At 45.2% G+C, this 24,709-nt stretch overlaps 1 protein-coding gene across 3 annotated transcripts in view; it reads right to left on the reverse strand.

Annotated features, from left to right (window-relative positions):
* Positions 1–2,301: 2,301 nt before the first annotated feature.
* LOC137291539 (annexin A5-like) overlaps positions 2,302–24,709 on the reverse strand; it is a 53,339-nt gene continuing 30,931 nt past the window's right edge. For 2 of the 3 annotated variants that reach the window (XM_067822916.1, XM_067822917.1), the window contains exons 2-9: positions 7,146–7,227; positions 6,523–6,617; positions 5,708–5,821; positions 5,532–5,619; positions 5,209–5,360; positions 4,655–4,835; positions 4,284–4,396; positions 2,302–3,663 (exon numbers count right to left, since the gene is read on the reverse strand). In XM_067822916.1, the coding sequence (XP_067679017.1) occupies positions 3,499–3,663; positions 4,284–4,396; positions 4,655–4,835; positions 5,209–5,360; positions 5,532–5,619; positions 5,708–5,821; positions 6,523–6,617; positions 7,146–7,212 (975 nt within the window). In that variant the 5' untranslated portion in view covers positions 7,213–7,227 and the 3' untranslated portion in view covers positions 2,302–3,498. Of the gene's footprint in view, positions 3,664–4,283; positions 4,397–4,654; positions 4,836–5,208; positions 5,361–5,531; positions 5,620–5,707; positions 5,822–6,522; positions 6,618–7,145; positions 7,228–8,139; positions 8,365–24,709 lie in introns of those variants that run through there. The other variant, XM_067822915.1, reaches the window with a different exon arrangement.

Genomic DNA, 24,709 nt, shown 5'->3' on the forward strand with positions numbered 1-24,709 from the left:
AATGTGGATGTGCATTATGCTATATATGCCATGTGCATATACATGAATGTGGATGTGCATTATGCTGTGTATGTCATGTGCATATACATGAATGTAGATGTGCATTATGCTATATATGCCATGTGCATATACATGAATGTAGATGTGCATTATGCTGTGTATGTCATGTGCATATACATGAATGTGGATGTGCATTATGCTATGTATGTCATGTGCATATACATGAATGTGGATGTGCATTATGCTATGTATGTCATGTGCATATACATGAATGTAGATGTGCATTATGCTATGTATGTCATGTGCATATACATGAATGTGGATGTGCATTATGCTGTGTATGTCATGTGCATATACATGAATGTAGATGTGCATTATGCTATATATGCCATGTGCATATACATGAATGTAGATGTGCATTATGCTGTGTATGTCATGTGCATATACATGAATGTGGATGTGCATTATGCTGTGTATGTCGTGTATATACATGAATGTGGATGTGCATTATGCTGTGTATGTCATGTGCATATACATGAATGTGGATGTGCATTATGCTATATATGCCATGTGCATATACATGAATGTAGATGTGCATTATGCTGTGTATGTCATGTGCATATACATGAATGTGGATGTGCATTATGCTATGTATGTCATGTGCATATACATGAATGTGGATGTGCATTATGCTATGTATGTCGTGTATATACATGAATGTGGATTTGCATTATGCTATGTATGTCGTGTATATACATGAATGTGGATTTGCATTATGCTATGTATGTCGTGTATATACATGAATGTGGATTTGCATTATGCTATGTATGTCGTGTATATACATGAATGTGGATTTGCATTATGCTATGTATGTCGTGTATATACATGAATGTGGATTTGCATTATGCTATGTATGTCGTGTATATACATGAATGTGGATGTGCATTATGCTATGTATGTCGTGTATATACATGAATGTGGATGTGTATGATGTCATGTGCTAAATGCCAGATGTGTTCCCACTGCTGAAGTGGCCACTGACTGTCATCTCTAATCACCCACCTCCCGACTCACACACACCCAAAAGAATGTTATGAGGCTACCTTAATGCCCTGGCCAACGGATTGGTTGCCATTCCTGTTCCCAGCTCCTTGTGGATGACACTACACTAGCTTCTTGATGGGAGCTAGTTGGTACATTCTGCACATGTGCGGTGCGAGTCAACCACCTAGCCCTGCACACTGTGTAGCCTGTGGGAAATAGCACTCACTTGACTGCAAACTTCCATTAGTTCACTGATGTTGTTCAGTGTTGGAGGATATACATAGAAAACTTGCCCCATAATGCACCTGATATATATGTTACAGTCAGATTGTGAAATCTGTCATTTCCCTATCATCAAGGGCTCACTGGCAAACAGTAAAACAGCTATCTTCCAAAATGGCAGTCTAATCTCAACAGACACTGTCTCTATCAATGGCTGCATGAGATTGACCAGGTATGGGAGCAGTTTGCACAGATTTCTAAACTGGCGGTGCCAATGTTAAATTATGTCATTTGATGGGGCATCCTCCCATAAGCTGCGTTCATTTCATCAAAGGTCTGTTGGTGTGCAACCTTTCAAGTACAAAAACTTGTTCACTGCTCTGTATTCAACTGGCTCCATTATCACGCCTTACTTACTTACAGTATGGCACTTGTCAAAGATATCTTTCATACTTCAATGCTGAAATTATAACATGACTCGTAAACATATGTTTCATTACTCACATGAAGTTTCAGCCACATGTGAAAACCAGAAGTAGGTCAGGGGAAATCTTTAATGAAAGTCCCTAGTATATGTGGTGAACAGGGGTTTTTGAGTGTCAGCTGCTCTGGACACAGCTAGTGTCAAACAGACAGGTGTAAATGCTTCAAAGCCAAGCTGAAGTGCAACAGTCACTGCCACAATAATTTTTCCTGTTCAAAAAAGTGATGTTGAAATTGTGATCTGCTTTTGTAGATTAAGTGAAATCCGGCATTTAGCACATACACCCCCTCATATGTCAAATATCTACACAAGTAATTGTTATGAATTATGTCATTGGTCTGATCCACTGATAAGAATTTCTGTCACCAGTGGCCGATGTTGAGGTGGGAATAGATCTCCAGTGACTGATGTTGTATGACAAAGCGAATGGAAACAAGATTGCCACTCTGTTTCCTTCAACATGGCTGCTTTGCCATACTGTCTCCTTCAACATGGCCGCTGTGCTATGCTGTCTCCTTCAAGTACTGCAATACATGAGACACTGAAGCAAGTTGTGTGGCGTAAACATTTTATATCTTACAGAACAGTAATAAGTAAAGTTGCTACAAATCGTGTTAAAACAGGGTAGAATTGTGCTACACAGCATTGCATCATTTATTGCAAGTGTTCCTGCCCTATTCGGTTAGGGCATACCTGTGACTACTATCACAACTACGGGACAGCTATTGAGTAGTTTTGGCTGAAATACAAATAACAAAAATATCCAAAGCTTGGAGATGCTAACTTGTCCGAGAGTTACCTCCCTTTTAAATACCAGTAAGATTGTTCTACTTGTATTTGATGTTTGAAGTGTAGATATTATTTACCATGCTTTAGTCATCAGTCTTCTATTGTGCTGTAGAAAATATACTTCTTAAGTAAGTTTTTAAGTAATGTTCCAAGGACCCCTTATTTCTTTCAGTTATTGTTAAGGCTGACTGACTGAGTTGGTTTTTACACCGTTTTCAGCAATTTTCCAGCAACATCACAGTGGGGAACACCATACGTGGGCTTACTGTTATGAGTTATTGTGCCTCAAGGGATAATGATGTTTAGTGTAGTCATTTTGTGAGGTCAGTGAAAGTCACCAGGACTGAGAGTATTGAATTCATATCCAAGTATGTCACAAGTACAAATGAGAATATATTAGTATCACTACCAATCTCCTCATTAACTAAGAAACTGTCATGGAAATGCAAGGCAACGTCAAGTACACCAAGTTTATGGTCTGTGTTTCTTGAGATCTACAATAGTGAAAGAGTAACTGGATTGCACCACATGAATGTGTCCTCAACAACAGCCAGGTATTGAAGGCAGATGGACAAGGATCATAGGGGGAAATATTTTTTTCTATAAATTCTCAGAAGTATTTCTTAATATTGTAGGTAATAGTTGTAAAAGTCAACGGTTGTAAGTATACTTGGACACATCTTTGGAAACTGGGAACTGAGTTGCAACTAAACAATCCTCTTATATAAACACTGGAACATATGGTAGGAGGTTAATGCATGTTGTGTCACTGATTTGTGTTCTCTACACGTTACATATGAGAAATAGGTGACTGGAACCAAGAGAACATGAATAACCCGAGACTCCCATTCCCTCTTCCCATCCTGCTTCTGTCACTTTGATGTCTTGGAAACACGCGGCCTGTGTGCCAGAACGCCACCAGGTGTCGCAACATGAAGTGATGAAGTGTGATCCTGACTTCAACTTGACTCCTTCTTTTGTCCGGCGACTCCCTGGCTTTCTCCGCTCTGTGTCAGCTGCAGGAGCAGCTTCCGGTAGTCACCAGAAGTGTCCTCCCGGATGTGCTGTGCCAGGGATGACTTGTACTCCTTCTCGTAGACCTCCGCCACGTCCTGCAGATCCACCTGTCAACATGTACTGTTTGTTGTGAAAACTGCACTGATTTATATGACAGTGTTATGGGGTTGATCTGAAAATATTCGAATCTGAACTAGACGATTCAATGATCCATAAGTAGAGCGTATGACGATTGTTTACCAAGTCGCCCTAACTAACTGCTTCGCGGTCTCTGACTATTCCGATCTCATGTTGATGAAACCCTTGACACAGCACCACCTGGTCCAAGTCTAAAACAGTTTTTGAAAGGCATTCAGAAGTTGCATAACATGAATACACGAGGCAGCAAGAATTAGCTCAGAAACTTTGTGTAAAGAAAATATGAGAATTTGTTATCAATAAGTACGCTAACGCAGGCCTTGAAAGATACTGATGAAATTTGCAATATAAGAGGACCACGAGTTGGCCTGACTAGACCCATCTTGTGGAGCTGTCCCAAGTCCACTGTATGTATGACATGTCTGCTGTACAACTCAGTAAGAAACAGATCTCTCTCACAAGGAGCATTGTTGTTCGTGCCATCATCTGCTTTTACTGAGCTCCTCTAATACTGACAGGTATTCGGGATATTGCAGGGACCCAGTGTCCCTCACCTCGCACTGCCCACCCCATCCCCGTCTGCACGTACCTCAGAGTGGGACACCACCAACTGCATCAGACGTTCGTCATCTGTTCCCTTCCCGTCCATACTCTCAAACAAACATTTTGCGAAGAACTTTAATGGGTCCTTCACGTAATTAACTGGAAGTAAATATTGTCGGATTAGATAGTCGAAGTGAAAGATATTCATTGCAATAATAAATATGCAAGGGTTGTTTCCCTTACGTATTTCAGGAGCCTGTGGTCGTGAGTTCTGTCCCTTGTTCTCCCTGATTAGCTTCTGGCTTTGTCAGCATTCCTCAAAGTAGTATTTAACCGAACTCACGCATTATTGACTCATATGTAAAATATTGCGTGCGTGCGTACGTGCGTGATACCTGGGGATGTGTATTGACTCACCTATTGCCAGAAAAGCTTTCTGTGTATCTCCACTCATCTCCCCGATAATGGCACCTTCTATATCCTTGCCTGCGTACTCCTTGTAGAGCTCAAACACCTTCCTAAGATGGGGGATGCTCCGAGTCACAAGAACCTTGTTGAAGACATCCTCTTCCGTGGCGAATCTCAAACCCTCACCTCCCTGGGAACATTGTCACATCGGACACGAAGCAGCATTATACCACGGTATCGTACGCACGCACGCACACATCCATACATCTGAACCCAGAACTTAGGTAGTGTTTGATGAAGAAGTCGTGTTGGTTTACAAAGATGTATGATGACATTTGTAAATAATTTATGAACTGAAGTTTAAATTGTTTTTGTGTGCCTAAAACAGTGTCACTGCATTATATATTTTCATAACGTGGTGAAACGAAACTAAATCCATCAGACTTTCAGGATTTCAAGTGCGAGTATGAAGGTATATCAACTGTCGGTACCACAAGGAATGTCTGGGACACCACAAGCAGGCACCAACGTCATGAAACACGCCTTGACAAGTTGATACTCACGTTATACACGTCCTCCATGTCGGCCTTGGCGGCGGCGTCTTCAACCATCTGCTCCACTGATCTTTTGCCCTGCACGAGACCAACCAGAACGCGCTGGAAGTCACCTGACACCTCCGACTTGATGTCCTCTTCTAGGTCGGCCTGGAACAACTCTGGGAAACAATGGACATGGAATTTACGTCATGAAGACAAACGAACTTATCGTACACTCTGTAATACACATCTCTCCAGGTAGTAAAACTCAGTCTAACTAACAGTCTTTATGCTATGTTCAAGATTACAGACAGTCGGTTCCTACTCTCCTTTCTCTCTTGTCTGCTCACCTTTGTACACAGTCTTTATGTCCTGGATCTCCATGTTGGACCTGGAGACCAGAATGTCGATGATATGAGACTCCTTGGTGCCAAGTCTCTGAAACAACACAGTCATACTGAGATATGAGTAACATATGGTTCCCTGGACCTACTGGTACTGGTAATACAGTCCGCTGTTAACATACCTTCATGGCGTTCTTCAGACAGAAGGCATCGAAGTACCTGGCCGGCATCAACAGGTACAGGCAGAGAGACTCGAAGTGACCCGCCAGCTCACCCTTTAGGTCTTCAATGAGATCCTTTAGAAATAGAGTGAGTGGATTTAGTTTTACCCCGCTTTTGGCGATGTCACGACGGAGGACACCACAAGTGGGTTTCACACATTGTACCCATGTGGGGAGCTGAACCTGGGTCTTCGGCGTGAAGCCAACCCTTTTACCACTAAGCTACCCCACCTATCTACTTAAGAAAATAGAGAACTGTTTCAGTGAATAGCTTACAATTTGTTTGAGTGTCATTCTAGAAGTTGGTGGGATAGAGATGACAAGACTTTATGGATGATCAACTTCTTTATTTTGAAGTTCGGGCGGTGGGATAGTCTAGTGGTTAGAGCGTTCGCTAGTCATGACAAAGCCATGGGTTCAATTCCCCACGTGGGTACAATGTGCGACGGGACATTGCTAAAAGCCTCGTAAAACTAATATAGATTCTTATACCGTTTCCGCAAATATGGAAAAATAGTTATAAGAATCTATACCTAGAAATCGCCATTGACAAAATAAAGAAGTTGATCATCCAAAAAGTCTTGTCATCTCTGAATAGGTTACATTCGCGGACAATGCGCTGAACAAATGTGAAAACGGTAAACACGTTCAGGGCAGATATGTTTAGAGATATGTTTGAATCCTAAACGGCATAAGCATTTGGTGAGTTATATTAGATGTAGGGTTTTGGGTTTTTTTTGTCCAGCCATGTATGTGTGCCCAGACAAGCTGCATACCGTGCCGAAACACGACTTGTACTTGTCCTTGATCTCCTGCCGCTGGGCGTTGTTGTGTTCCGTGAGAACCTTGATGATCTGGTGCTCGTCTGTACCTGCAACAAGGACGTCTCCATACATACAGATGGCAGCCAGAGAGAATTGTCCGGGAAGTGTATGCTATGTATCGGTTACTCGGTGTACACCTCCACTTGACGTCTGGTCCGTCTTAAGGGCACGCCATAAGCACATACATGTTGTGTGTGTTGTTTTTTACTTTGTAATGTTGAGTACTGTCTGCATTTCAAAATCAGTACCCAGTCCCTTCAGTATATGGGATATATCTCACCCAGTCCATTCAGTATATGGGATATATCTCACCCAGTCCTTTCGGTAAATGGGATATATCTTACACAGTCCCTTCAGTGTATGGGATATATCTCACACAGTCCCTTCAGTATATGGGATATATTTCACCCTGTTCCTTATGGGATATATCTCACACAGTCCCTTTAGTATGACATATGTGGGACATATCTCACCCAGTCCTTGCAGTATATGAGATACTAGCATATCTCACCCAGTCCAATCAGTATACGGCATATGTCCCACCCAGACCCTTCAGTATATGTGACATATCTCACCCAATCCCTTCATGGCCTTGCGGAGACGACCTGCGGCATGCTCTGAGTTGAAGGAGGTGGCATCCATTCCTCGGATTGTACCCTGTAGTCACGTGATTCAATGTACATTTTTACATCATATAAGATTTTATCAATACTGAGCAAACGTTTACCCTAGAGTCGACCTCGAGTTATGTGATGCACTGCTTCATGGAATGGGTCTCTCATCACGGACTCCTGGAAACGTGGGATGGACGTGTTACCTAACATTGCCGTGGTGTTCAGGACCAGTGTTTCTGCCTCGGGAAACATTCATTCCAGTGGATATGTACACAGTCATAAACTCGCACAGGCATGTGCCACAGATTAACAGAAGCTGCAACTAGATTATCAACGGAAGGATAGGAAAATGTATAGGTGAACATCTATTTGTTTCAATAGGAGCGCCTGTTAAAATCTAGGGTAGGTTCTTACATGTTATCAAGCACGTGACTCCTATTGTAATAAAAACGTTGTTCATCCACACATTCCTGTCCTTTATGAACCCCATTTTGCAAACATCTCTCAAAGAAATGGAAAATGTTTTTAGAAAAAGCGACAGTATGAACGGGTTGTGATGAAGGGAGACAACCGCGCTTTAGTGTGCAGCCGTCCTCCGTTACTACCATCACAATCGTGTTCTACTACAATGTAGTTGGTGCACGAGAACTGTGTCTGGAGTGCTCACGATTTATTGCACAAGAAATCTGTTTTATATGAGCACAGCCAGCATGTCAAGTGTCACTGTCTTTCATGGCCCCATATCCACATTCGACAAGCTTTGTTTACATTAGCAACCATCTCCCGAAAGATCACTTTCTGTCTCACTTGTACTAAGCATGGAACTGCTCAACAGCAGGCGACATGCACACAGCAGACGACCCAAACCGTCAACCGCGTGAGATAAGGCCTGTTATTACATGGTTTCATTAAGCATGTAAAGGGATGATCACATGATACGGAATATCAAACTCACTTGACAGTATGAAGCCGCCATCGCTGCGTGTGGAACTGATCGATATCGTCCAGTCATGTGACCAACCTGTTGTCCGCTGTTGCATGGTACACTCCTCCATGGTTGTGGGATAAACAAAACAACGAAGTTGTGCCTTTCTAAAGTGGGACGAGGGGAGTCATATTGAATGCTGCACTACGTGGAGAGGTACTCAATGGCGGCGCGGGGACAATGGCTATTGAGTGTCTGGAAGTGAAATGGTTGAAAGGCATTGACACATTATTAGTTAGTGACAACCTACAGACACATAAGTATCCTACAGTATTACAGTACTAACGTTCAGTGTCTGGACCTACAGTTTTACAACATTAGTAACCTTCACTGTCTGAATGTCATTAACACCACTGACTGTGTCAGCCCCCATTTGAATGTCATTAACACCACTGACTGTGTCAGCCCCCAGTTGAATGTCATTAACATCACTGACTGTGTCAGCCCCCAGTTGAATGTCATTAACACCACTCACTGTGTCAGCCCCCAGTTGAATGTCATTAACACCACTGACTGTGTCAGCCCCCAGTTGAATGTCATTAACATCACTGACTGTGTCAGCCCCCAGGTGAATGTCATTAACGGCACTGACTGTGTCAGCCCCCAATTGAATGTCATTAACACCACTGACTGTGTCAGCCCCCAGTTGAATGTCATTAACATCACTGACTGTGTCAGCCCCCAGTTGAATGTCATTAACACCACTTACTGTGTCAGCCCCCAGTTGAATGTCATTAACATCACTGACTGTGTCAGCCCCCAGTTGAATGTCATTAACATCACTGACTGTGTCAGCCCCCAGTTGAATGTCATTAACACCACTTACTGTGTCAGCCCCCAATTGAATGTCATTAACATCACTGACTGTGTCAGCCCCCAACTGAATGTTATTAACACAACTGACTTTGTCAACCCCCATTTCAATGTCATTAACATCACTGACTGTGTCAGCCCCCATTTGAATGTCATTAACATCACTGACTGTGTCAGCCCCCAGTTGAATGTCATTAACACCACTGACTGTGTCAGCCCCCAATTGAATGTCATTAACAGCACTGACTGTGTCAGCCCCCAGTTGAATGTCATTAACGGCACTGACTGTGTCAGCCCCCAATTGAATGTCATTAACACCACTGACTGTGTCAGCCCCCAGTTGAATGTCATTAACATCACTGACTGTGTCAGCCCCCAGTTGAATGTCATTAACATCACTGACTGTGTCAGCCCCCAGTTGAATGTCATTAACACCACTGACTGTGGCAGCCCCCAAGTGAATGTCATTAACACCACTTACTGTGTCAGCCCCCAATTGAATGTCATTAACAGCACTGACTGTGTCAGCCCCCAATCGAATGTCATTAACGGCACAGACTGTGTCAGCCCCCAACTGAATGTCATTAACACCACTGACTGTGTCAGCCCCCAACTGAATGTCATTAACACCACTGACTGTGTCAGCCCCCAGTTGAATGTCATTAACATCACTGACTGTGTCAGCCCCCAATCGAATGTCATCAACAGCACTGACTGTGTCAGCCCCCAGTTGAATGTCATTAACACCACTGACTGTGTCAGCCCCCAGTTGAATGTCATTAACATCACTGACTGTGTCAGCCCCCAATTGAATGGCATTAACACCACTTACTGTGTCAGCCCCCAGTTGAATGTCATTAACATCACTGACTGTGTCAGCCCCCAATCGAATGTCATTAACGGCGCTGACTGTGTCAGCCCCCAGTTGAATGTCATTAACACCACTGACTGTGTCAGCCCCCAGTTGAATGTCATTAACATCACTGACTGTGTCAGCTCCCAATTGAATGTCATTAACACCACTGACTGTGTCAGCCCCCAGTTGAATGTCATTAACATCACTGACTGTGTCAGCCCCCAGTTGAATGTCATTAACACCACTGACTGTGGCAGCCCCCAGTTGAATGTCACTAACACCACTGACTGTGTCAACCCCCAATTGAATGTCACTAACATCACTGACTGTGTCACCTCCCAATTGAATGTCATTAACACCACTGACTGTGGCAGCCCCCAATTGAATGTCATTAACATCACTGACTGTGTCAGCCCCCAACTGAATGTTTTTAACACCACTGACTTTGTGAACCCCCATTTCAATGTCATTAACAGCACTGACTGTGTCAGCCCCCATTTGAATGTCATTAACATCACTGACTGTGTCAGCCCCCAATTGAATGTCATCAACACCACTGACTGTGTCAGCCCTCATTTGAATGTCATTAACATCACTGACTGTGTCAGCCCCCAGTTGAATGGCATTAACATCACTGACTGTGTCAGCCCCCATTTCAATGTCATTAACAGCACTGACTGTGTCAGCCCCCAATTGAATGTCATTAACATCACTTACTGTGTCAGCCCCCAACTGAATGTCATTAACACCACTGACTGTGTCAGCCCCCATTTGAATGTCATTAACATCACTGACTGTGTCAGCCACCAATTGAATGTCATTAACACCACTGACTGTGTCAGCCCCCATTTGAATGTCATTAACACCACTGACTGTGTCAGCCCCCAGTTGAATGTCATTAACATCACTGACTGTGTCAGCCCCCAATTGAATGTCATTAACACCACTTACTGTGTCAGCCCCCAATTGAATGGAATTAACAACACTGACTGTGTCAGCCCCCAATCGAATGTCATTAACGGCACTGACTGTGTCAGCCCCCAACTGAATGTCATTAACACCACTGACTGTGTCAGCCCCCAACTGAATGTCATTAACACCACTGACTGTGTCAGCCCCCAGTTGAATGTCATTAACATCACTGACTGTGTCAGCCCCCAATCGAATGTCATTAACGGCACTGACTGTGTCAGCCCCCAGTTGAATGTCATTAACACCACTGACTGTGTCAGCCCCCAGTTGAATGGCATTAACATCACTGACTGTGTCAGCCCCCAATTGAATGGCATTAACACCACTTACTGTGTCAGCCCCCAGTTGAATGTCATTAACATCACTGACTGTGTCAGCCCCCAATCGAATGTCATTAACGGCACTGACTGTGTCAGCCCCCAGTTGAATGTCATTAACACCACTGACTGTGTCAGCCCCCAGTTGAATGTCATTAACATCACTGACTGTGTCAGCCCCCAATTGAATGTCATTAACACCACTTACTGTGTCAGCCCCCAGTTGAATGTCATTAACATCACTGACTGTGTCAGCCCCCAGTTGAATGTCATTAACACCACTGACTGTGTCAGCCCCCAATTGAATGTCATTAACATCACTGACTGTGTCAGCCCCCAACTGAATGTTATTAACACAACTGACTTTGTCAACCCCCATTTCAATGTCATTAACATCACTGACTGTGTCAGCCCCCATTTGAATGTCATTAACATCACTGACTGTGTCAGCCCCCAGTTGAATGTCATTAACACCACTGACTGTGTCAGCCCCCAGTTGAATGTCATTAACAGCACTGACTGTGTCAGCCCCCAGTTGAATGTCATTAACGGCACTGACTGTGTCAGCCCCCAATTGAATGTCATTAACACCACTGACTGTGTCAGCCCCCAGTTGAATGTCATTAACATCACTGACTGTGTCAGCCCCCAGTTGAATGTCATTAACATCACTGACTGTGTCAGCCCCCAGTTGAATGTCATTAACACCACTGACTGTGGCAGCCCCCAAGTGAATGTCATTAACACCACTTACTGTGTCAGCCCCCAATTGAATGTCATTAACAGCACTGACTGTGTCAGCCCCCAATCGAATGTCATTAACGGCACAGACTGTGTCAGCCCCCAACTGAATGTCATTAACACCACTGACTGTGTCAGCCCCCAACTGAATGTCATTAACACCACTGACTGTGTCAGCCCCCAGTTGAATGTCATTAACATCACTGACTGTGTCAGCCCCCAATCGAATGTCATTAACACCACTGACTGTGTCAGCCCCCAGTTGAATGTCATTAACACCACTGACTGTGTCAGCCCCCAGTTGAATGTCATTAACATCACTGACTGTGTCAGCCCCCAATTGAATGGCATTAACACCACTTACTGTGTCAGCCCCCAGTTGAATGTCATTAACATCACTGACTGTGTCAGCCCCCAATCGAATGTCATTAACGGCGCTGACTGTGTCAGCCCCCAGTTGAATGTCATTAACACCACTGACTGTGTCAGCCCCCAGTTGAATGTCATTAACATCACTGACTGTGTCAGCTCCCAATTGAATGTCATTAACACCACTGACTGTGTCAGCCCCCAGTTGAATGTCATTAACATCACTGACTGTGTCAGCCCCCAGTTGAATGTCATTAACACCACTGACTGTGGCAGCCCCCAGTTGAATGTCACTAACACCACTGACTGTGTCAACCCCCAATTGAATGTCACTAACATCACTGACTGTGTCAGCTCCCAATTGAATGTCATTAACACCACTGACTGTGGCAGCCCCCAATTGAATGTCATTAACATCACTGACTGTGTCAGCCCCCAACTGAATGTTTTTAACACCACTGACTTTGTGAACCCCCATTTCAATGTCATTAACAGCACTGACTGTGTCAGCCCCCATTTGAATGTCATTAACATCACTGACTGTGTCAGCCCCCAATTGAATGTCATCAACACCACTGACTGTGTCAGCCCTCATTTGAATGTCATTAACATCACTGACTGTGTCAGCCCCCAGTTGAATGGCATTAACATCACTGACTGTGTCAGCCCCCAATTGAATGTCATTAACATCACTGACTGTGTCAGCCCCCAATTGAATGTCATTAACATCACTTACTGTGTCAGCCCCCAACTGAATGTCATTAACACCACTGACTGTGTCAGCCCCCATTTGAATGTCATTAACATCACTGACTGTGTCAGCCACCAATTGAATGTCATTAACACCACTGACTGTGTCAGCCCCCATTTGAATGTCATTAACGGCACTGACTGTGTCAGCCCCCAGTTGAATGTCATTAACATCACTGACTGTGTCAGCCCCCAATTGAATGTCATTAACACCACTTACTGTGTCAGCCCCCAGTTGAATGTCATTAACATCACTGACTGTGTCAGCCCCCAATCGAATGTCATTAACACCACTGACTGTGTCAGCCCCCAGTTGAATGTCATTAACACCACTTACTGTGTCAGCCCCCAGTTGAATGTCATTAACATTACTGACTGTGTCAGCCCCCAATTGAATGTCATTAACACCACTTACTGTGTCAGCCCCCATTTGAATGTCATTAACATCACTGACTGTGTCAGCCCCCAATTGAATGTCATTAACACCACTGACTGTGTCAGCCCCCATTTGAATGTCATTAACACCACTGACTGTGTCAGCCCCCAGTTGAACATCAGTAACATCACTGACTGTGTCAGCCCCCAATTGAATGTCATTAACACCACTTACTGTGTCAGCCCCCATTTGAATGTCATTAACACCACTGACTGTGTCAGCCCCCAATTGAATGTCATTAACACGACTGACTGTGTCAGCCCCCATTTGAATGTCATTAACAGCACTGACTGTGTCAGCCCCCAACTGAATGTCATTAACACCACTGACTGTGTCAGCCCTCAGTTGAATGTCATTAACATCACTGACTGTGTCAGCCCCCAATGGAATGTCATTAACGGCACTGACTGTGGCAGCCCCCAGTTGAATGTCATTAACACCACTGACTGTGTCAGCCCCCAGGTGAATGTCATTACCATCACTGACTGTGTCAGCCCCCAATTGAATGTCATTAACACCACTTACTGTTTCAGCCCCCAGTTGAATGTCATTAACATCACTGACTGTGTCAGCCCCCAATCGAATGTCATTAACGGCACTGACTGTGTCAGCCCCCAGTTAAAATGTCATTAACATCACTGACTGTGTCAGCCCCCAATCGAATGTCATTAACGGCACTGACTGTGTCAGCCCCCAGTTGAATGTCATTAACACCACTGACTGTGTCAGCACCCAGTTGAATGTCACTAACACCACTGACTGTGTCAACCCCCAATTGAATGTCACTAACATCACTGACTGTATCAGCTCCCAATTGAATGTCATTAACACCACTGACTGTGGCAGCCCCCAATTGAATGTCATTAACATCACTGACTGTGTCAGCCCCCAACTGAATGTTATTAACACCACTGACTTTGTCAACCCCCATTTCAATGTCATTAACAGCACTGACTGTGTCAGCCCCCATTTGAATGTCATTAACATCACTGACTGTGTCAGCCCCCAGTTGAATGTCATTAACACCACTGACTGTGTCAGCCCCCAGTTGAATATCATTAACAGCACTGACTGTGTCAGCCCCCAGTTGAATGTCATTAACGGCACTGACTGTGTCAGCCCCCAGTTGAATGTCATTAACACCACTGACTGTGTCAGCCCCCAACTGAATGTCATTAACACCACTGACTGTGTCAGCCCTCAGTTGAATGTCATTAACATCACTGACTGTGTCAGCCCCCAATGGAATGTCATTAACGGCACTGACTGTGGCAGCCCCCAGTTGAATGTCATTAACACCACTGACTGTGTCAGCCCCCAGGTGAATGTCATTACCATCACTGACTGTGTCAGCCCCCAATTGAATGTCATTAACACCACTTACTGTTTCAGCCCCCAGTTGAATGTCATTAACATCACTGACTGTGTCAGCCCCCAATCGAATGTCATTAACGGCACTGACTGTGTCAGCCCCCAGTTAAAATGTCATTAACATCACTGACTGTGTCAGCCCCCAATCGAATGTCATTAATGGCACTGACTGTGTCAGCCCCCAGTTGAATGTCATTAACACCACTGACTGTGTCAGCCCCCAGTTGAATGTCACTAACACCACTGACTGTGTCAACCCCCAATTGAATGTCACTAACATCACTGACTGTGTCAGCTCCCAATTGAATGTCATTAACACCACTGACTGTGGCAGCCCCCAATTGAATGTCATTAACATCACTGACTGTGTCAGCCCCCAACTGAATGTTATTAACACCACTTACTGTGTCAGCCCCCAGTTGAATGTCATTAACATCACTGACTGTGTCAGCCCCCAATCGAATGTCATTAACGGCGCTGACTGTGGCAGCCCCCAATTGAATGTCATTAACACCACTGACTGTGTCAGCCCCCAGTTGAATGTCATTAACATCACTGACTGTGTCAGCCCCCAATTGAATGGCATTAACACCACTTACTGTGTCAGCCCCCAGTTGAATGTCATTAACATCACTGACTGTGTCAGCCCCCAATCGAATGTCATTAACGGCGCTGACTGTGTCAGCCCCCAGTTGAATGTCATTAACACCACTGACTGTGTCAGCCCCCAGTTGAATGTCATTAACATCACTGACTGTGTCAGCTCCCAATTGAATGTCATTAACACCACTGACTGTGTCAGCCCCCAGTTGAATGTCATTAACATCACTGACTGTGTCAGCCCCCAGTTGAATGTCATTAACACCACTGACTGTGGCAGCCCCCAGTTGAATGTCACTAACACCACTGACTGTGTCAACCCCCAATTGAATGTCACTAACATCACTGACTGTGTCAGCTCCCAATTGAATGTCATTAACACCACTGACTGTGGCAGCCCCCAATTGAATGTCATTAACATCACTGACTGTGTCAGCCCCCAACTGAATGTTTTTAACACCACTGACTTTGTGAACCCCCATTTCAATGTCATTAACAGCACTGACTGTGTCAGCCCCCATTTGAATGTCATTAACATCACTGACTGTGTCAGCCCCCAATTGAATGTCATCAACACCACTGACTGTGTCAGCCCTCATTTGAATGTCATTAACATCACTGACTGTGTCAGCCCCCAGTTGAATGGCATTAACATCACTGACTGTGTCAGCCCCCAATTGAATGTCATTAACATCACTGACTGTGTCAGCCCCCAATTGAATGTCATTAACATCACTTACTGTGTCAGCCCCCAACTGAATGTCATTAACACCACTGACTGTGTCAGCCCCCATTTGAATGTCATTAACATCACTGACTGTGTCAGCCACCAATTGAATGTCATTAACACCACTGACTGTGTCAGCCCCCATTTGAATGTCATTAACGGCACTGACTGTGTCAGCCCCCAGTTGAATGTCATTAACATCACTGACTGTGTCAGCCCCCAATTGAATGTCATTAACACCACTTACTGTGTCAGCCCCCAGTTGAATGTCATTAACATCACTGACTGTGTCAGCCCCCAATCGAATGTCATTAACACCACTGACTGTGTCAGCCCCCAGTTGAATGTCATTAACACCACTTACTGTGTCAGCCCCCAGTTGAATGTCATTAACATTACTGACTGTGTCAGCCCCCAATTGAATGTCATTAACACCACTTACTGTGTCAGCCCCCATTTGAATGTCATTAACATCACTGACTGTGTCAGCCCCCAATTGAATGTCATTAACACCACTGACTGTGTCAGCCCCCATTTGAATGTCATTAACACCACTGACTGTGTCAGCCCCCAGTTGAACATCAGTAACATCACTGACTGTGTCAGCCCCCAATTGAATGTCATTAACACCACTTACTGTGTCAGCCCCCATTTGAATGTCATTAACACCACTGACTGTGTCAGCCCCCAATTGAATGTCATTAACACGACTGACTGTGTCAGCCCCCATTTGAATGTCATTAACAGCACTGACTGTGTCAGCCCCCAACTGAATGTCATTAACACCACTGACTGTGTCAGCCCTCAGTTGAATGTCATTAACATCACTGACTGTGTCAGCCCCCAATGGAATGTCATTAACGGCACTGACTGTGGCAGCCCCCAGTTGAATGTCATTAACACCACTGACTGTGTCAGCCCCCAGGTGAATGTCATTACCATCACTGACTGTGTCAGCCCCCAATTGAATGTCATTAACACCACTTACTGTTTCAGCCCCCAGTTGAATGTCATTAACATCACTGACTGTGTCAGCCCCCAATCGAATGTCATTAACGGCACTGACTGTGTCAGCCCCCAGTTAAAATGTCATTAACATCACTGACTGTGTCAGCCCCCAATCGAATGTCATTAACGGCACTGACTGTGTCAGCCCCCAGTTGAATGTCATTAACACCACTGACTGTGTCAGCACCCAGTTGAATGTCACTAACACCACTGACTGTGTCAACCCCCAATTGAATGTCACTAACATCACTGACTGTATCAGCTCCCAATTGAATGTCATTAACACCACTGACTGTGGCAGCCCCCAATTGAATGTCATTAACATCACTGACTGTGTCAGCCCCCAACTGAATGTTATTAACACCACTGACTTTGTCAACCCCCATTTCAATGTCATTAACAGCACTGACTGTGTCAGCCCCCATTTGAATGTCATTAACATCACTGACTGTGTCAGCCCCCAGTTGAATGTCATTAACACCACTGACTGTGTCAGCCCCCAGTTGAATATCATTAACAGCACTGACTGTGTCAGCCCCCAGTTGAATGTCATTAACGGCACTGACTGTGTCAGCCCCCAGTTGAATGTCATTAACACCACTGACTGTGTCAGCCCCCAACTGAATGTCATTAACACCACTGACTGTGTCAGCCCTCAGTTGAATGTCATTAACATCACTGACTGTGTCAGCCCCCAATGGAATGTCATTAACGGCACTGACTGTGGCAGCCCCCAGTTGAATGTCATTAACACCACTGACTGTGTCAGCCCCCAGGTGAATGTCATTACCATCACTGACTGTGTCAGCCCCCAATTGAATGTCATTAACACCACTTACTGTTTCAGCCCCCAGTTGAATGTCATTAACATCACTGACTGTGTCAGCCCCCAATCGAATGTCATTAACGGCACTGACTGTGTCAGCCCCCAGTTAAAATGTCATTAACATCACTGACTGTGTCAGCCCCCAATCGAATGTCATTAATGGCACTGACTGTGTCAGCCCCCAGTTGAATGTCATTAACACCACTGACTGTGTCAGCCCCCAGTTGAATGTCACTAACACCACTGACTGTGTCAACCCCCAATTGAATGTCACTAACATCACTGACTGTGTCAGCTCCCAATTGAATGTCATTAACACCACTGACTGTGGCAGCCCCCAATTGAATGTCATTAACATCACTGACTGTGTCAGCCCCCAACTGAATGTTATTAACACCACTGACTTTGTCAACCCCCATTTCAATGTCATTAACAGCACTGACTGTGTCAGCCCCCATTTGAATGTCATTAACACCACTGACTGTGTCAGCCCCCAGTTGAATGTCATTAACACCACTGACTGTGTCAGCCCCCAGTTGAATGTCATTAACAGCACTGACTGTGTCAGCCCCCAGTTGAATGTCATTAACGGCACTGACTGTGTCAGCCCCCAATTGAATGTCATTAACACCACTGACTGTGTCAGCCCCCAGTTGAATGTCATTAACATCACTGACTGTGTCAGCCCCCAGTTGAATGTCATTAACACCACTTACTGTGTCAGGACCCAGTTGAATGTCATTAACATCACTGACTGTGTCAGCCCCCAATTGAATGTCATTAACACCACTTACTGTGTCAGCCCCCAATTGAATGGAATTAACAACACTGACTGTGTCAGCCCCCAATCGAATGTCATTAACGGCACTGACTGTGTCAGCCCCCAACTGAATGTCATTAACATCACTGACTGTGTCAGCCCCCATTTGAATGTCATTAACATCACTGACTGTGTCAGCCCCCAGTTGAATGTCATTAACACCACTGACTGTGTCAGCCCCCAGTTGAATGTCATTAACAGCACTGACTGTGTCAGCCCCCAGTTGAATGTCATTAACGGCACTGACTGTGTCAGCCCCCAATTGAATGTCATTAACACCACTGACTGTGTCAGCCCCCAGTTGAATGTCATTAACATCACTGACTGTGTCAGCCCCCAGTTGAATGTCATTAACATCACTGACTGTGTCAGCCCCCAGTTGAATGTCATTAACACCACTGACTGTGGCAGCCCCCAAGTGAATGTCATTAACATCACTGACTGTGTCAGCCCCCAAATGAATGTCATTAACACCACTTACTGTGTCAGCCCCCAATTGAATGTCATTAACAGCACTGACTGTGTCAGCCCCCAATCGAATGTCATTAACGGCACTGACTGTGTCAGCCCCCAACTGAATGTCATTAACACCACTGACTGTGTCAGCCCCCAACTGAATGTCATTAACACCACTGACTGTGTCAGCCCCCAGTTGAATGTCATTAACATCACTGACTGTGTCAGCCCCCAATCGAATGTCATTAACAGCACTGACTGTGTCAGCCCCCAGTTGAATGTCATTAACACCACTGACTGTGTCAGCCCCCAGTTGAATGTCATTAACATCACTGACTGTGTCAGCCCCCAATTGAATGGCATTAACACCACTTACTGTGTCAGCCCCCAGTTGAATGTCATTAACATCACTGACTGTGTCAGCCCCCAATCGAATGTCATTAACGGCGCTGACTGTGTCAGCCCCCAGTTGAATGTCATTAACACCACTGACTGTGTCAGCCCCCAGTTGAATGTCATTAACATCACTGACTGTGTCAGCCCCCATTTGAATGTCATTAACAGCACTGACTGTGTCAGCCCCCATTTGAATGTCATTAACATCACTGACTGTGTCAGCCCCCAGTTGAATGTCATTAACATCACTGACTGTGTCAGCCCCCAGTTGAATGTCATTAACACCACTGACTGTGGCAGCCCCCAAGTGAATGTCATTAACATCAGTGACTGTGTCAGCCCCCAATTGAATGTCATTAACACCACTTACTGTGTCAGCCCCCAATTGAATGTCATTAACAGCACTGACTGTGTCAGCCCCCAATCGAATGTCATTAACGGCACTGACTGTGTCAGCCCCCAACTGAATGTCATTAACACCACTGACTGTGTCAGCCCCCAACTGAATGTCATTAACACCACTGACTGTGTCATCCCCCAGTTGAATGTCATTAACATCACTGACTGTGTCAGCCCCCAATCGAATGTCATTAACAGCACTGACTGTGTCAGCCCCCAGTTGAATGTCATTAACACCACTGACTGTGTCAGCCCCCAGTTGAATGTCATTAACATCACTGACTGTGTCAGCCCCCAATTGAATGGCATTAACACCACTTACTGTGTCATCCCCCAGTTGAATGTCATTAACATCACTGACTGTGTCAGCCCCCAATCGAATGTCATTAACGGCGCTGACTGTGTCAGCCCCCAGTTGAATGTCATTAACACCACTGACTGTGTCAGCCCCCAGTTGAATGTCATTAACATCACTGATTGTGTCAGCTCCCAATTGAATGTCATTAACACCACTGACTGTGTCAGCCCCCAGTTGAATGTCATTAACATCACTGACTGTGTCAGCCCCCAGTTGAATGTCATTAACACCACTGACTGTGGCAGCCCCCAGTTGAATGTCACTAACACCACTGACTGTGTCAGCCCCCAATTGAATGTCACTAACATCACTGACTGTGTCAGCCCCCAGTTGAATGTCATTAACATCACTGACTGTGTCAGCCCCCAATTGAATGGCATTAACACCACTTACTGTGTCAGCCCCCAGTTGAATGTCATTAACATCACTGACTGTGTCAGCCCCCAATCGAATGTCATTAACGGCGCTGACTGTGTCAGCCCCCAGTTGAATGTCATTAACACCACTGACTGTGTCAGCCCCCAGTTGAATGTCATTAACATCACTGACTGTGTCAGCCCCCAGTTGAATGTCATTAACATCACTGACTGTGTCAGCCCCCAGTTGAATGTCATTAACACCACTGACTGTGGCAGCCCCCAAGTGAATGTCATTAACATCACTGACTGTGTCAGCCCCCAAATGAGTGTCATTAACACCACTTACTGTGTCAGCCCCCAATTGAATGTCATTAACAGCACTGACTGTGTCAGCCCCCAATCGAATGTCATTAACGGCACTGACTGTGTCAGCCCCCAACTGAATGTCATTAACACCACTGACTGTGTCAGCCCCCAACTGAATGTCATTAACACCACTGACTGTGTCAGCCCCCAGTTGAATGTCATTAACATCACTGACTGTGTCAGCCCCCAATCGAATGTCATTAACAGCACTGACTGTGTCAGCCCCCAGTTGAATGTCATTAACACCACTGACTGTGTCAGCCCCCAGTTGAATGTCATTAACATCACTGACTGTGTCAGCCCCCAATTGAATGGCATTAACACCACTTACTGTGTCAGCCCCCAGTTGAATGTCATTAACATCACTGACTGTGTCAGCCCCCAATCGAATGTCATTAACGGCGCTGACTGTGTCAGCCCCCAGTTGAATGTCATTAACACCACTGACTGTGTCAGCCCCCAGTTGAATGTCATTAACATCACTGACTGTGTCAGCCCCCATTTGAATGTCATTAACAGCACTGACTGTGTCAGCCCCCATTTGAATGTCATTAACATCACTGACTGTGTCAGCCCCCAGTTGAATGTCATTAACATCACTGACTGTGTCAGCCCCCAGTTGAATGTCATTAACACCACTGACTGTGGCAGCCCCCAAGTGAATGTCATTAACATCAGTGACTGTGTCAGCCCCCAATTGAATGTCATTAACACCACTTACTGTGTCAGCCCCCAATTGAATGTCATTAACAGCACTGACTGTGTCAGCCCCCAATCGAATGTCATTAACGGCACTGACTGTGTCAGCCCCCAACTGAATGTCATTAACACCACTGACTGTGTCAGCCCCCAACTGAATGTCATTAACACCACTGACTGTGTCATCCCCCAGTTGAATGTCATTAACATCACTGACTGTGTCAGCCCCCAATCGAATGTCATTAACAGCACTGACTGTGTCAGCCCCCAGTTGAATGTCATTAACACCACTGACTGTGTCAGCCCCCAGTTGAATGTCATTAACATCACTGACTGTGTCAGCCCCCATTTAAAATGGCATTAACACCACTTACTGTGTCATCCCCCAGTTGAATGTCATTAACATCACTGACTGTGTCAGCCCCCAATCGAATGTCATTAACGGCGCTGACTGTGTCAGCCCCCAGTTGAATGTCATTAACACCACTGACTGTGTCAGCCCCCAGTTGAATGTCATTAACATCACTGACTGTGTCAGCTCCCAATTGAATGTCATTAACACCACTGACTGTGTCATCCCCCAGTTGAATGTCATTAACATCACTGACTGTGTCAGCCCCCAGTTGAATGTCATTAACACCACTGACTGTGGCAGCCCCCAGTTGAATGTCACTAACACCACTGACTGTGTCAGCCCCCAATTGAATGTCACTAACATCACTGACTGTGTCAGCCCCCAGTTGAATGTCATTAACATCACTGACTGTGTCAGCCCCCAATTGAATGGCATTAACACCACTTACTGTGTCAGCCCCCAGTTGAATGTCATTAACATCACTGACTGTGTCAGCCCCCAATCGAATGTCATTAACGGCGCTGACTGTGTCAGCCCCCAGTTGAATGTCATTAACACCACTGACTGTGTCAGCCCCCAGTTGAATGTCATTAACATCACTGACTGTGTCAGCCCCCATTTGAATGTCATTAACAGCACTGACTGTGTCAGCCCCCATTTGAATGTCATTAACATCACTGACTGTGTCAGCCCCCAGTTGAATGTCATTAACATCACTGACTGTGTCAGCCCCCAGTTGAATGTCATTAACACCACTGACTGTGGCAGCCCCCAAGTGAATGTCATTAACATCAGTGACTGTGTCAGCCCCCAATTGAATGTCATTAACACCACTTACTGTGTCAGCCCCCAATTGAATGTCATTAACAGCACTGACTGTGTCAGCCCCCAATCGAATGTCATTAACGGCACTGACTGTGTCAGCCCCCAACTGAATGTCATTAACACCACTGACTGTGTCAGCCCCCAACTGAATGTCATTAACACCACTGACTGTGTCATCCCCCAGTTGAATGTCATTAACATCACTGACTGTGTCAGCCCCCAATCGAATGTCATTAACAGCACTGACTGTGTCAGCCCCCAGTTGAATGTCATTAACACCACTGACTGTGTCAGCCCCCAGTTCAATGTCATTAACATCACTGACTGTGTCAGCCCCCAATTGAATGGCATTAACACCACTTACTGTGTCATCCCCCAGTTGAATGTCATTAACATCACTGACTGTGTCAGCCCCCAATCGAATGTCATTAACGGCGCTGACTGTGTCAGCCCCCAGTTGAATGTCATTAACACCACTGACTGTGTCAGCCCCCAGTTGAATGTCATTAACATCACTGACTGTGTCAGCTCCCAATTGAATGTCATTAACACCACTGACTGTCTCAGCCCCCAGTTGAATGTCATTAACATCACTGACTGTGTCAGCCCCCAGTTGAATGTCATTAACACCACTGACTGTGGCAGCCCCCAGTTGAATGTCACTAACACCACTGACTGTGTCAGCCCCCAATTGAATGTCACTAACATCACTGACTGTGTCAGCTCCCAATTGAATGTCATTAACACCACTGACTGTGGCAGCCCCCAATTGAATGTCATTAACATCACTGACTGTGTCAGCCCCCAACTGAATGTTTTTAACACCACTGACTTTGTGAACCCCCATTTCAATGTCATTAACAGCACTGACTGTGTCAGCCCCCATTTGAATGTCATTAACATCACTGTCTGTGTCAGCCCCCAATTGAATGTCATCAACACCACTGACTGTGTCAGCCCTCATTTGAATGTCATTAACATCACTGAGTGTGTCAGCCCCCAGTTGAATGTCATTAACATCACTGACTGTGTCAGCCCCCAATTGAATGTCATTAACATCACTGACTGTGTCAGCCCCCAATTGAATGTCATTAACATCACTTACTGTGTCAGTCCCCATTTGAATGTCATTAACAATACTGACTGTGTCAGCCCCCATTTGAATCTCATTAACATCACTGACTGTGTCAGCCACCAATTGAATGTCATTAACACCACTGACTGTGTCAGCCCCCAGTTGAATGTCATTAACACCACTGACTGTGTCAGCCCCCAGTTGAATGTCATTAACATCACTGACTGTGTCAGCCCCCAATTGAATGTCATTAACACCACTTACTGTGTCAGCCCCCAGTTGAATGTCATTAACACCACTGACTGTGTCAGCCCCCAATCGAATGTCATTAACACCACTGACTGTGTCAGCCCCCAGTTGAATGTCATTAACACCACTTACTGTGTCATCCCCCAGTTGAATGTCATTAACATCACTGACTGTGTCAGCCCCCAATCGAATGTCATTAACGGCGCTGACTGTGTCAGCCCCCAGTTGAATGTCATTAACACCACTGACTGTGTCAGCCCCCAGTTGAATGTCATTAACATCACTGACTGTGTCAGCTCCCAATTGAATGTCATTAACACCACTGACTGTCTCAGCCCCCAGTTGAATGTCATTAACATCACTGACTGTGTCAGCCCCCAGTTGAATGTCATTAACA

The sequence above is a fragment of the Haliotis asinina genome, chromosome 7 (assembly GCF_037392515.1).
Source record: "Haliotis asinina isolate JCU_RB_2024 chromosome 7, JCU_Hal_asi_v2, whole genome shotgun sequence".
NCBI lineage: Eukaryota > Metazoa > Mollusca > Gastropoda > Lepetellida > Haliotidae > Haliotis > Haliotis asinina.